The sequence below is a fragment of the Athene noctua genome, chromosome 6, assembly GCF_965140245.1.
Source record: "Athene noctua chromosome 6, bAthNoc1.hap1.1, whole genome shotgun sequence".
Taxonomy (NCBI): Eukaryota; Metazoa; Chordata; class Aves; order Strigiformes; family Strigidae; genus Athene; species Athene noctua.
Genome location: NC_134042.1, coordinates 29,230,150 through 29,242,732, shown reverse-complemented (window position 1 = coordinate 29,242,732; position 12,583 = coordinate 29,230,150). Strand labels below are relative to the sequence as shown.

Genomic DNA, 12,583 nt, shown 5'->3' with positions numbered 1-12,583 from the left:
TCCCTCTCAAAAAGCTTGTTTCATAGGTACCAAAGCAGCCAGTTTCAATCTGCCCCTCAGGGATCATTATTAAGATAACTGTAATTAAGGTTTTGCATCTAATCCCCAATGTTCCACAGCTGAGATTATTATACCAGCTCCTGGGTAACAAGATTGCAATGTAATAAAGATATGTTCCTATATACAGCTGAACTCCACTGGAGATCAATAGGTAGCCTTCTTCCAATGACAGGCAATAATTAGTACATTAGGCAGCCTCGATAGTGAACAAGAATCTCCTTCAGGACCTCTGATGACTCCTGCCTTTGTTTTCTGTAAGTAATTTCCATTGCAAAAAACGGGAAAACAGGATAAGCATACAAGATATCTCTCTCTCTCCCTCTTACCACAGTCTCCACCCTTATGTAGCCCTAGACTTGAAGGCTCAAAAGCCAGCAAGAGGAAAAAAAAAAAATCTATCACTGCCTGCATCCCTCTGCACACTGACGTTCTCTCAGCTACCTGCACCCTGTAAATATTTTATGACATACATTTGTCCATGTTAATGACTGTAATCTTAAAGGTAGCTTTCAGTAAAATTATATAAAAATATATGTAAGTCTTAAATACAAAACAAATAGGCATATTTGATATATGGACTCAGAATCCCACACCAGATTTTGATCTCCCAATACTGGCATAAATCGCAAGTTATTTCATTGAAATATCAAATAAATTATTTTGTATTTATAAATAAGTGTTACTGCAAACAAAGTCTAGTCCATAAAACACAAAGACCAACTTCAATCTCCTTATATCTGTTCTCACCCATTAATGCAGGCTCCTCTTTGCAAACTGTTCTCTGTGTAGGCAGCCTGAGAAATAAACAATAATCACCTTGAGAACCCTACAGGAATAAGAAGGCAATACAGCGTGTGCTACAACATACAACTCCATGTTGTCTGGGAAAGCACTACGTGAACCCTATCCCATCTCATTAACACCATTACACTCCACTTATCACACATCAGACCTACGAGCAATGGCTTGAAAGCACAGATATCTAACTCGGTTGGATACTGCAAAGATGGGAGAGCACACAAAACATGGTTGGGGAGAAAAAATGTACCAAAGACTACTGTAAGCCAGAGCTTCCAGGCAGGACATTAGGCCCAACATGAGGATTACATTTTCATAATCCATAGTGCCCATTTCAGCAAATTTGTACAGAAATGGAGGCAACAATCAAAGCCACCTGTGCTTTCACCTGGATTGGTGACTGGGGTATCCTGTTGCAGATCAACACCAACAGCTGCATGATTAACAGGCTTTTGCAATCATTTTCCCATCTCTGCAGAAGTACAGGTACCATCTGCATACCATGTGGCATCCAAAACACCTCATGTTGATAAAACCGCAGCTGGTGAGAGATTCATATAGAGTATTTGGCCAATACAATTGATGACAGAAGTTTCATAGCGTTATATATATATATATATATATATATACAAAAAAAAAAAGGCACTAAAAACTTAAAAGAATGGTCCTCAAGCTCAGGGTGACTTTTGCCTACAAAATCCGATGCTACGTACATTTGCCATCAGCTTCCAAATTCAGTAGTGTACCATCTTCTGTGGAGAAGCTGATATAAGAATAAAAGAATCTTTAAAGAGTGAAATTGATGGTTGAAGCCTATTCTTGAGTTTTTACATTTACGGCTTCTTAAAGCAAATATGAACATGTACAGAATGCTACAAGGAAAATGCTACATTTAAAATTAATCAAATCCTTGTTACACTTGACTATTTAGAACACTTAATTTATTACCTTATATTTAGTAGAAAGATGTGCTTAGAGATCATCATTGGAAGATAGAGCTTGGGGTGACAGAACAAACAGAAACTCCTATTTTGATGTACCACATTTCTGTTACTCCTGTCAACTTACATCAATGTCTTATCAGAGATCACACCCTGGGTGTGTCATTACTAAAAGAACAGTTTCGGAGGCCAGATCTTTCATTGGGCAGAATACCCAGGACATTACCACTCACTCAGCTACTTATAATATGAAAAGCAATAATCATTGCTACGACTACCAGATAGTATCATGTCTATTGACTCAAAGAGAGCAGAGATCACAAGGAACAAAATTATGGCAAGAGCCTTCTGTGACGTGTTTATGAAAATGGCATAGATGCTGAGCAGTGTCAGGAAGAGAATTAAGTAACTGCTTGAACTGCTCAAAGGTTGATAACAGAAGCTGTAATCACTGCCACCTGTAAAAAGTCTCACTCCTTCCATCCTATTGAAGTCTGTAGCACGGCTGGACCATAGCTTATGTGCTGACAGCAGCCAGGTGTGCACAGATATCAGTGACTGATTGCAGCTCTCATCCTAAATGGTCCTTCTGCCAAGCTGTTGAAGCAATTGTAATTAAATTACTCACTAGAGACCTAGCTGCATTTTGGGGATCACAAAAGGATAAAGTTGGCTAGCTTTCACAACTGAAAAAAAAAGGAAAGGCTTCTGTCAGGGCACCTTGAGAAGTGGAAAGGTGCAGAAGAAGCAATTCCAAAAAGCACTTGTCACTCAAATTCCCTCTTTCTCACCCAAACCAGGGGCACCCAATTCCTCCCTCTGATGTTGACAACACTACCCATACTGGATTGCTCCCAAAGGGACATGAGGCAAGCAAGCTCTTGATCTGCAGCCTGATCTAATGTTTTACAGCTGTTACTCAAGGAAGGGGAAATGCCCTTCAGTACACAGAAAAGCAAACAACATTCTTAAACCACTCAAGTACTAAAGCAATTATGTAGTGGGTTATTAACTAAGCATCAGAAAAGTATATGGTGCTTTAATAAGAAGTAGCACTAGAGCCTTGCCCTAAGGATGTTACACTTCTTGGAGTTGCAGAGCAAATGAAAGGAAACAGTGATAAGAAGGGTAAAAGCAGGGTTCACAGCCCAAATCACAATGGTACAAATTACAACATATACTAAAGTACACAGCTGCATTTCCCTGCCCTTTTATCCTAATTCTCAGAGCATAAGGTCATTCAGAGACAGAAGAGACCAAAGGCTTAGGGTAAGAACTGAAAATGAGCCATCAGCCAGAAAACACTAGTTACAGTAGAGGGTAAGTAAAAGAGCACTGAGTAAGCAAGGGCAAAGCATGAGGGAAGTAAGAAGGCGGCAGGGTGCCTGACCTGCTGTAATAAAGTATGATTCACTCAAGATAAATCAGAGGTGACTCTTGCTTCACATAGGGCAGATGTCTCTGTAGTATCAAAGGCAAATCCCTAAGCGTGCTGATATTTAAACAGCTGACTGGTTTAGCCATGCATGACTAATGAAGTCTATGGAGATTTATTTTCTACACACTAGCAACCTCTTGCTCTCTGACTCAGTAAGTGATAAGCTGGGCACATTAGAAATGAATGGGTGATAATTAAACATGAACAATGAATAGGGTTTCTGTAAGTAAATCAAGCTGAGCATGCTGGCATTGACATTAAGGGAGGTCATGAAGTCTGGACAAAAATTGGCTCAGATGGTGAAAAACACAGAATACTAAGGGAGAGGGAATGGGGTCCATCTCTCAACTGGGGGTCTGAATCCTGCCAGGGAGAGCGCTGTAACTGATCAGTGGCACAGACAAAACAAGAGTGGAGTGCAAATGATTCATAAGAGCATCAGAATAAAGCCATCACCATACAGTAACAGTTACTACTTTAGCTATTTGCCCTGCTAGTAGTCTCTTCTAATTACTATTGTGCCACACACTTTAAGCAGGGGTGAGGGAAGCTTGGTTCTGTCACAGCATTTTTGCAAGCTAGTCTAGAATATCACAGAATCATAGAACGGTTTGGGTTGGAAGAAACCTTAAAGACCATTCAGTTCCAGCCCCCCTGCCACAGGCAGGGACACCTTCCACTAGACCAGCTTGCTCAAAGCCCCGTCCAACCTGGCCTTGAACACTGCCATGGAGGGGGCAGCCACAACCTCCCTGGGCAAACTGTCCAGTGCCTCACCACCCTCACAGTAAAGAATTTCTTCCTTACATCTGAACTAAATCTGCCATCTTTCAGTTTAAAACTGTTACCCCTCATCCTATTGCTACACTCCCTGATAAAGAGACTCTCCCCATTTTTTCCGTAAGTCCCCTTTAAGTACTGGAAGGCCACTATAAGGTCTCCCCAGAGCCTTCTCTTCTCCAGCCTGAACAACCCCAACTCTCTCAGCCTGCCCTCATAAAGGAGGTGCTCCAGCCCCCCAGTCAGTTTTGTGACCCTCCTCTGGACTTGCTCGAGTAGGTCCACGTCCTTCTTATGTTGGGGGCCCCAGAGCTGTACACAGCACTCCAGGTGGGGTCTCATGACAGTGGAGTAGAGGGGGAGAATCCCCTACCTCGACCTGCTGGCCACACTTCTCTTGATGCAGCCCAGGATACAGTTGGCTTTCTGGGCTGTGAGTGCACATTGCTGGGTCATAGTTTTCCATCCACTACTACTGCCAAGTCCTTCTCCGCAGGGCTGCTCTCAATCCAATCTCCACCCATCCTGTATTTGTGCTTGGTATTGCCTCAACCCACGTGTAGGATCTTGCACTTGGCCTTGTTGAATGTCATGGGGTTTTCACGAGCCCACGCCTCAAGCCTGCCAAGGTCCCTCTGGATGGCACATCCCTTCCCTCCAGCATGTCAACCGCACCACACAGCTCGGTGTCACTGGTGAACTTGCTAGGGTACACTCAATCCCACTGTCCATGTCACCAATGAATATGTTAAACTGGCCCCAACACCAAGCCCTGAAGAATACCCCTCATCACCACACTCCACTTGGACATCAAGTCATTTACCACAACTCTTTGCAACCATCTAGCCAATTCCTTATCCATGAGTGGTCCGTCCATCAAATCCATGTCTCTCCAATGTAGAAACAAGAATGTCATGCAAGACAGCGTCAGAAGCTTAGCACAAGTCCAGGTAGATAACATCAGTTGCTCTTTCCTTATCCATCAGCACTGTAATTCCATCACAAAAGGCCACCAAATTCGTCAGGCACAATTTGGCCTTAGTGAATGGCTGTAACCAATCACCACCTGATTTTCCATGTGCCCTAGCATAGTTTACAGGAGGATCCACTCCATGATCTTGTTGGGCACAGAGGTGAGACTGACCGGCCTGTAGTTCGCTGGGTCCTCTTTATTCGTCTTTCTAAAATGGATCCCTTTTCCAGGCAGCAGGAAATTACTGGACTGCCATGACTTCTCAAATATGATGGACAGTGGCTTAGCCACTTCATCCACCAGTTCCCTCAGGACATGCAGAAGCACCAATCCATTTAGGTACTCATTCACTTATGTAGAGGCGGGGGGAAAAGGGCAGGCGTTAGTGGAAGAGGGATGGGTCTGCTCTGACATTCCTGACATCTCACTTAAACACGTGGCAGAGGTCAGCTTGTCTTCCTCATTCAATCCAAAATGCTCTGTGCTTTACTCTCAAGTATTGGTCTTAGACTTGTTCTGATAATTTTGATGTCCTTCCTTTTATATCAAGGAAAGAAAAGATTTTGGCTGCTGAGTAAGCTTCACTCATTATCATCACAGAACTGAAGCTATCAGAAGCTGTTCCTGTGTGTTCTGGGTTTGTGTGGGAGGGTTTTGGGGAGCGGGAGTGGTAACACTTCTCACTGTTCCATTCTGTCTGTTGTCATTATTGTTAGTGGTTTGAATTAAAGTGACAATCTTTCTCTTCCCCTAAGGAGCTGGTCTTTTGCCTGCGACTGTTAATGGGTGTGACCCCTCTCTGTCCTTATCTCCATTCCTGAGCATTTTGATTCATTTTTCTCCTTCCCAGTGCTGGACGGCCGTCTGGGCTCAAACAACAACACTGTGACAGTGCTAACTTAATGAACAGAGAGTAAAGTCATCATGACTCCCTCTCCCTCTAAACCTTCCCTCCTCCTAATGTCACTCACAGAAAGACAGTAGAAGCATGTAAGTTATGCATCCCATGGAAAGGGATCTTGGAAAAATAAGACAACTTACTGCACAAAAAGAACAAAAGCCCAGAATACTACCTCTCCCCCAGTCAAAAAATAATCACCATTTAACCAATCACACTAGAAGGTTGGAGGATTGCTTTGCTTATCAACAGGCTGTTTGAAAAGCATGCAGACTGGAAGTGTATGAAGAAGATACACACAGAGAGGACAGACAAACATGGACTGCCTTTTTATTTTTACCAATCAAATGGAAATTTTGTTTTTAAACCAGGTGGATAGTACAACCTAGAGTTCCTAAATAAATGAATAAAGCCAGCCAATAGTCAGCAGATGGACTTAACTGTTTCAATAAAAAAAGCTCTTTGAAAAAGTGTTTTATACTTTGCTTGCACTAGTCATTGCTGCAGGTTATTGATCTTTTACAGACAAACAGCCTCCATTAATACATACTTGTGTTAGCCTGGCAATTTCTTTTGGAAAGCTTGACCCTCAGTGTTACTCATCTGCATGAGGCACTGAGTAGCAAGCAGTGTTTTCCATGATCTAATTCAACACATGTATACCATTCCCATTAGCTAGATTGCTGAAGCCTATGTCTCTCTGTGCAGAAAATAAAATGTCATTGTTTGACCAGACAGACAAGAACATAAGTTAAAGAACCCGTAAAGCTCTTGATATGACAGCAGTTTAAACCAGTGCCACATCTTGGGTAACCTAGAGTCTCTAACTACTATGTTTTGATCTTGTGTCATAGTAAAGAACAGTAACAAGATGGAGTTCATCTCAGATGCAAGACACATCATTAACATTGTGGGTTAACTCCTAATTCTGATACCTTATCTGCTCAAAGTTACACATTTAAACAGTCTAAGCCACAGTTTGACACACTAAGGTTATTTAATGTTCCTAAATATCAATTGCAGTATATTAATGCTGATTTCCTACATCTTAAGAGTAACAAAGATATTCTGAGAATACATTGAAAGCCCAGATTTATTGAATGTGATGCTGGACTGATTAAAACATCTCTAAAGATTGAAGAATGAGGAAACACTTCAAAAAATTAAGAACAGATCTTAAATGGCAAAGACAATGAAACCACCATATCCCAAATAGTACCATTACTTCTAATATCCCTGCCTCTCTTTATAGGTATTAGTACTGGCTAATATGCAGGGCAGACCTTCAAATTCGCTTTTGTATAACAGACATTCTAACATACATTTGAGGGCAGGGGGGTCTGTGGTGGTTTTGGTTTTTAACATTGTACAAGAAATGAAGCATATTAAAACTGAGCTTCTGCCCCCATAGCTTCCATTAATTTCTTATTCTGAGGAATCTTGATTCCTACAGTGTGAAGAACATCTATAAAAAAGCTACACCACAGCAGCTAAAAATTAAGATTGTATCATCATTTCCACTAGGAATTTAAATCTTTGCCTTGTTAAGCAACACTAGTGAATGTACAAACATATCTCTAGATGTACAACATGCGTCTCTGCCACCTGTGCTTCTTCACCTTTCAGAAACAAGTTACAAGCCAGTTGCATCTGAATTGTGAAGCTTAATGACCCACTCCTGGGACAAAAATGAAAAAGCAAAAACATATTGTCACACCAAGCTTTCCTGAGTATCGATAACACTAAATTACACTAGCAAATAACCAGTCACACTTACCAATAGTTAATTGGGGATGATCTAAAAAGAGCATCAAGTATAACTGAAGAGAACACTAGATATGCCATTTACCTAACTTAGAGGCACTGAAATATTCAAACACATAGAAATGCAAATTTTCCAGTGTGGATGCTTGAGTTGATTAACAGAAATGGAAAGACAAAATATATTTATTTTCATTTGCTACCGTTTCCATGATGTAAATGTAGACCTCTTCTGTTGACTTCAATATTCCATATTTACATCAGTGAAAGACCACAATTTGCTCATAAAATAGAAAAAAAAAAAATAGCCATCTACTCAAGTAATAGAATTAGACTCCTGTCACAAAAAAAAAAAAAAAAAAAAGTTCTACCAAAGAGCTTGATGCATTTCTAAATAATAGCAAGGCTTCAGGTTACACAAAAGTTGACTTCACCTGTCGTTACTTGTACTAAAATCCAGTCTAAAGAACATTTAATTCAATTAAAATACAAGTGCCTGTACTTCCATTAGACTCAGGTATAACAGCAAACATATCTAACAGATAGGAATAGGAAGGAAGACTTCTCCCTCTCCACAAACCATAACACTTTATCTTCATCAGGCAACCAGGAGTACAACTGTCTTTTCAATGTCCTGATACATTGCAAAGACTAAAAAAAACCCAAAAAACCCCCAACCAAACAAAAAATAACCACAAAAAGATACTATACGCACTTTTTGAAGATCCTGGCTGAAGTCTTCTCGTGTTCCAGGAAGAATCCACATGACTTACCTTTCCGGACCAGTCTGAAACCCACATCCTCCGTAAGCATTTCTAAATCACCAGACAGGCCTGACACTAGGTGGCTGGATACTACACTGCCCACACAACCCCCACTCATATCAAACCCCTGTCTCTGCTCTGCATGGTTTCCAGCTGCCAGCTCCAGAAAGCAGCAAGGAATTCCCAATTACTGACACAGGAACCTGGCTTCCTGGCACTTCAAAGCCTGCTCTAAATCATTAGCAACAGCATAACAAGGGCACTGTGACATTCTGGAGCTGCAAAGCCCAGCACATTAGAAACAAAACCGACAGTATCAATAATCTGTTCAGAGATTTCCTGGACATGTACTTAAATGCAACCCAACAGGATTCAAAGTAGCATTTCTTTTACACAACAGGTTTATAATGTGCTATGCTTAGCAAGTCTAAACTGAAAGACTGAAAGTGCAAAAATGGGAAACCGGGTATTCCAATTGACAAAAGCAAACCAGAACAAAAATGCAGAAAATCGGAGCCAAATCTCGTGGCTCTAACATGAAGTGATTCTTCTGGACCCAAAGGTGTCATTCTGGATTCTAAAACAACCCAAAACCACATGTGGCATTACAGCCTATAAATCTGTGTCTGTACTACCCTTCTTATACAGCCCCTGTCAAAGTACAAATGCTGATAGACATTTCCAAACTCTGTCTGGGAGAACTATGCTGGGAGAAAGGGGAGACCGATTCAGATAACACCGCATATGTTACAAATGACTCAGAAAAACAGGCTTTTTGGCCTTCAGCAGAAACAGACTCTCACCACATGTTAAACGGCTTGTCGTATTTACCATCAGTTCAGCCACATCTCAAACTTCTAGGGGAAGGGTTGCAGATAGAGCAGTGCTGTGGCACCAATATTGAATGGACCTTGCTGGTACCTCTATTAATGTCTACCACAGACACCCTCAACGAAAAGCAGCAGCTTATGCAATGCAGGTGCTCAGGGTAGACCGTAAACCTTTTCTGGTCTAAAAATTTACACACACAATGAACCAAATTAATGAAACCTTCTGTTACACTTACTATAGCACTCATAACATGATCCTTTGTTCTCTGCCTCAGAGCAAGGAGGGAGAAGGGAACTAACTATTGTCTTAAATAATAGAAGTGGGGAGAGAGTAGAGCTGAACTGATCTGCTCCCTCCAGGCAGGAACAAAGGCCACATCAGGATGAGCACAGGGGATGTCTGAAAGCTCATTATCTGCCCCCTAAAGAAAGGCCTCAGGGTTTTGTTCAATTATTTTATCAGAGATCTTAATAGTAATTAGCTAAGAAGAACATCCAATCTTTTGAGATGAAGCAAGTCAATATGCCAAGAAGCACAATACTGTCGCTGTATGTTTAATTGACCACCCGGTTTTAAATGAACATTCTGGCAAACAGTACCCAAATTTTCATATTAGCATACAGCTAGTAATTCAGTAGAAGACAATCAAGAATACTGTTCAGCAGTTTTACATGGATTCCATGTCTTTGTCACCAAGGTTTGAATGAAAACCTCGAAGTATAATTCAGTACACAAAACATAGGCATTATGTACCTATATATTACACACAATACACAGAATTCATTCCTGCTTTTTCTAAACCAGGAATTCCATTAACATCAATTACGATAACTGATCTGGATTCCAAGACATACCAAATTGCATATTTTCATTTTAACAAGGAAAAAAGTATAACTTGCTGTATGCTTCAAAGAAACTTTCCAGGAAACCAAGTTTGGCTTTGACACTGGGAAAGTTGTATTTCAACTGAAAGTAAAGCTAATCATGTGTTCTCTGTGCTCCCATCTATCAGAATTCACAGCTCACCAATCCAATGGAAAAGCCTACTTACGGTCATTACACTGGCTCCCAGAATATGAAGTCATGGAGCAATCACAGGTGAAGCCTTCCCATTGCTGATTACAGATGCCCTGATTCGCACAGGAATCTTCCTGGCAGGTAGTGCTCGGTCCTGGAGAAGGAATGTCAAGAAAAGGGTGAAACAAAGCTGAGAGAATCATTTTAGGCTCCCAAAAGCTCCAATTCATCATTACCATTACTATTAGGATCCTCATGCAGAAGGGAAAAAGCACTAACCAACAACATTCCATTCTTGGACATGCAAGAAACTCAGGTAAAAAGAGCACAAAGACAACTCTACACTCCACGACAAAACAGCAAACACAGAGCAAGAGGGAAGAGAGAACAGCAACATAGTCTCTCTTAGGCAGGCCCAACTTGTGTTCGGTGCTTGCTCAAAGAAATTTACTGTAAAATATTGTGTCATGCAAGGATAACAAACACTGCCACATTGTCATGCTTTCCTGGAAGTTTGATCCCCTTGTAGAAATGAGCCCATGAACAATGTCTCATCCTACACAAAGAACCTTGATATGTGGATTCAAACTGAAGTTTTGAAGCCTCAGATGGTTACAGCTTTGTTTGACAGGATAAGGAAAAAACCAAACCAATACAAAACACACCAACAAGCAAAAAAACACACAAAGACTCTGACCAGTCGTATTACATATGTACCTATGGAAACATGTCAATAAAGTCCTCAGAAGGGCATGACATTAATCCATGATACTTCTCTATTCTGGACTAGTTTACACTGACTTTGGAGGAAGCAAAGAAGGAAGCAGCTACTACTAACAGAAGAGCCTTTCATTGCTCTTTGATTTGGAGCTAACAGCTGCAAACCTATTCAGATAAACCTTTCAAAGACACAACGCAAGCAGCAGGTGAAAAAGTGATCTTAGATTAGACGGATCCAATGACAGCTAGTATATCATCCACAAGGAGGTAGTTGCATTCTGAAACACCTGAGAGTAGACGTGAAGCTGCAAACCATAGATTTTAAGACCATAAGTTTAGAAGTTACTTCCCGGGGAAGTATTTTATCTTCAGCATTCTAGACAAAGGCATTGCTCCTATTGTGCAGTACTTCAAATAAACATACAACTATATTTGAAATACCTACTATTCTATATCCTGCACTTGTTGGAAAAGAAGAAGAAACAAAAGAAACAGAGTGAATAATAGAGGATCAACTAGCTAGGGTGCCTGAGATCAGTTTGTTAACCACTTCAGTCTAGGACAACAGCATAAAAATAAAGCAATAACTGTTCTACCCATGCCAGCATCTTCTGTTACAGTCTTTGTTAGAAACAGCAATTCCATGAGGCTTATCCTAGTCTTCATCCTTACTTCTTCATCACATCAGCACCACTATCTGTACTTTATGGATGAGATAGGACACACCAAAGTGGAGACAGAATTTTCAGATATTTTAACCCAAAACGAAACCTCTCAACCTCCCTCCATCTGACACCAGCCAGATTTCACCGAATCCCACAGTTATACAGCATCTTTGATATTCAGATTGTGCATCTGGGCACTTCCACATTTACAAGCCTTTGTAGAACCCACATCTAACTGGAAGTCCCATGTCATGTGATGTTTCTTCCACCAATTCAAAGGCCAAAACAGGAATGGACCCTTATAGCTTTAGTGCAGAGTTCCTGCTCTTCCCACCAGAACATCTTTCCCCACTGTAAAAACAGAATGGGTGAATTTCAGTAGCTTTTTAGCTATCCATGTTTCTTTACATCTCTCCTGCAATGAGATGGGACGCATGATTATCAGTAGGCAGAGTTTAACTGAACACTAACACAGACCTGAGTTTTTCCATGATCTGTTATACTGTTAAAAAAAAAAAAAAAAAAAACAACAAACCAAAAAACAAACCAAAAGCCCAAAACCTCTAGGTAGAAGCATAAGTGTAGATAACAAAAGCAGACAAGAAGAATCCCTGAAAGAAAATTCACCTATTGAAAACAGGCATCAACAGCAGCCACATCAAGCAAACTATGCGTTACCATACTTAAAGAAGGTTGAGCAGCATTTTTCAACGCTTTTCTCCTCCCCTCCACCTCCTCTTCCTACCCACCTGACTCCCATTTGCAGCTGTTATGAATCCCAGTGGTCCCACTGGCACAGTGTGAAGTCAACAGATCATAGGCACCTGTATGTAAACATCTCACTCCTGCCTTTATACTTACAGAAGACATGGATACAACTATATAGATACATATGCATCAGGTTGAGGTCTGACACTTGCTTCAGACTTACTCTGGC

At 40.9% G+C, this 12,583-nt stretch overlaps 1 protein-coding gene across 1 annotated transcript in view; it reads right to left on the bottom strand.

Moving 5' to 3' along the window:
• The window catches only part of NRXN3 (neurexin 3), a 1,027,951-nt gene that overhangs the window by 535,763 nt on the left and 479,605 nt on the right, over positions 1 to 12,583 (bottom strand). The window contains exon 17 of the mRNA XM_074910039.1: positions 10,296 to 10,415. Within this exon, the coding sequence (XP_074766140.1) occupies positions 10,296 to 10,415 (120 nt within the window). The remainder of the gene's footprint in view (positions 1 to 10,295; positions 10,416 to 12,583) is intronic.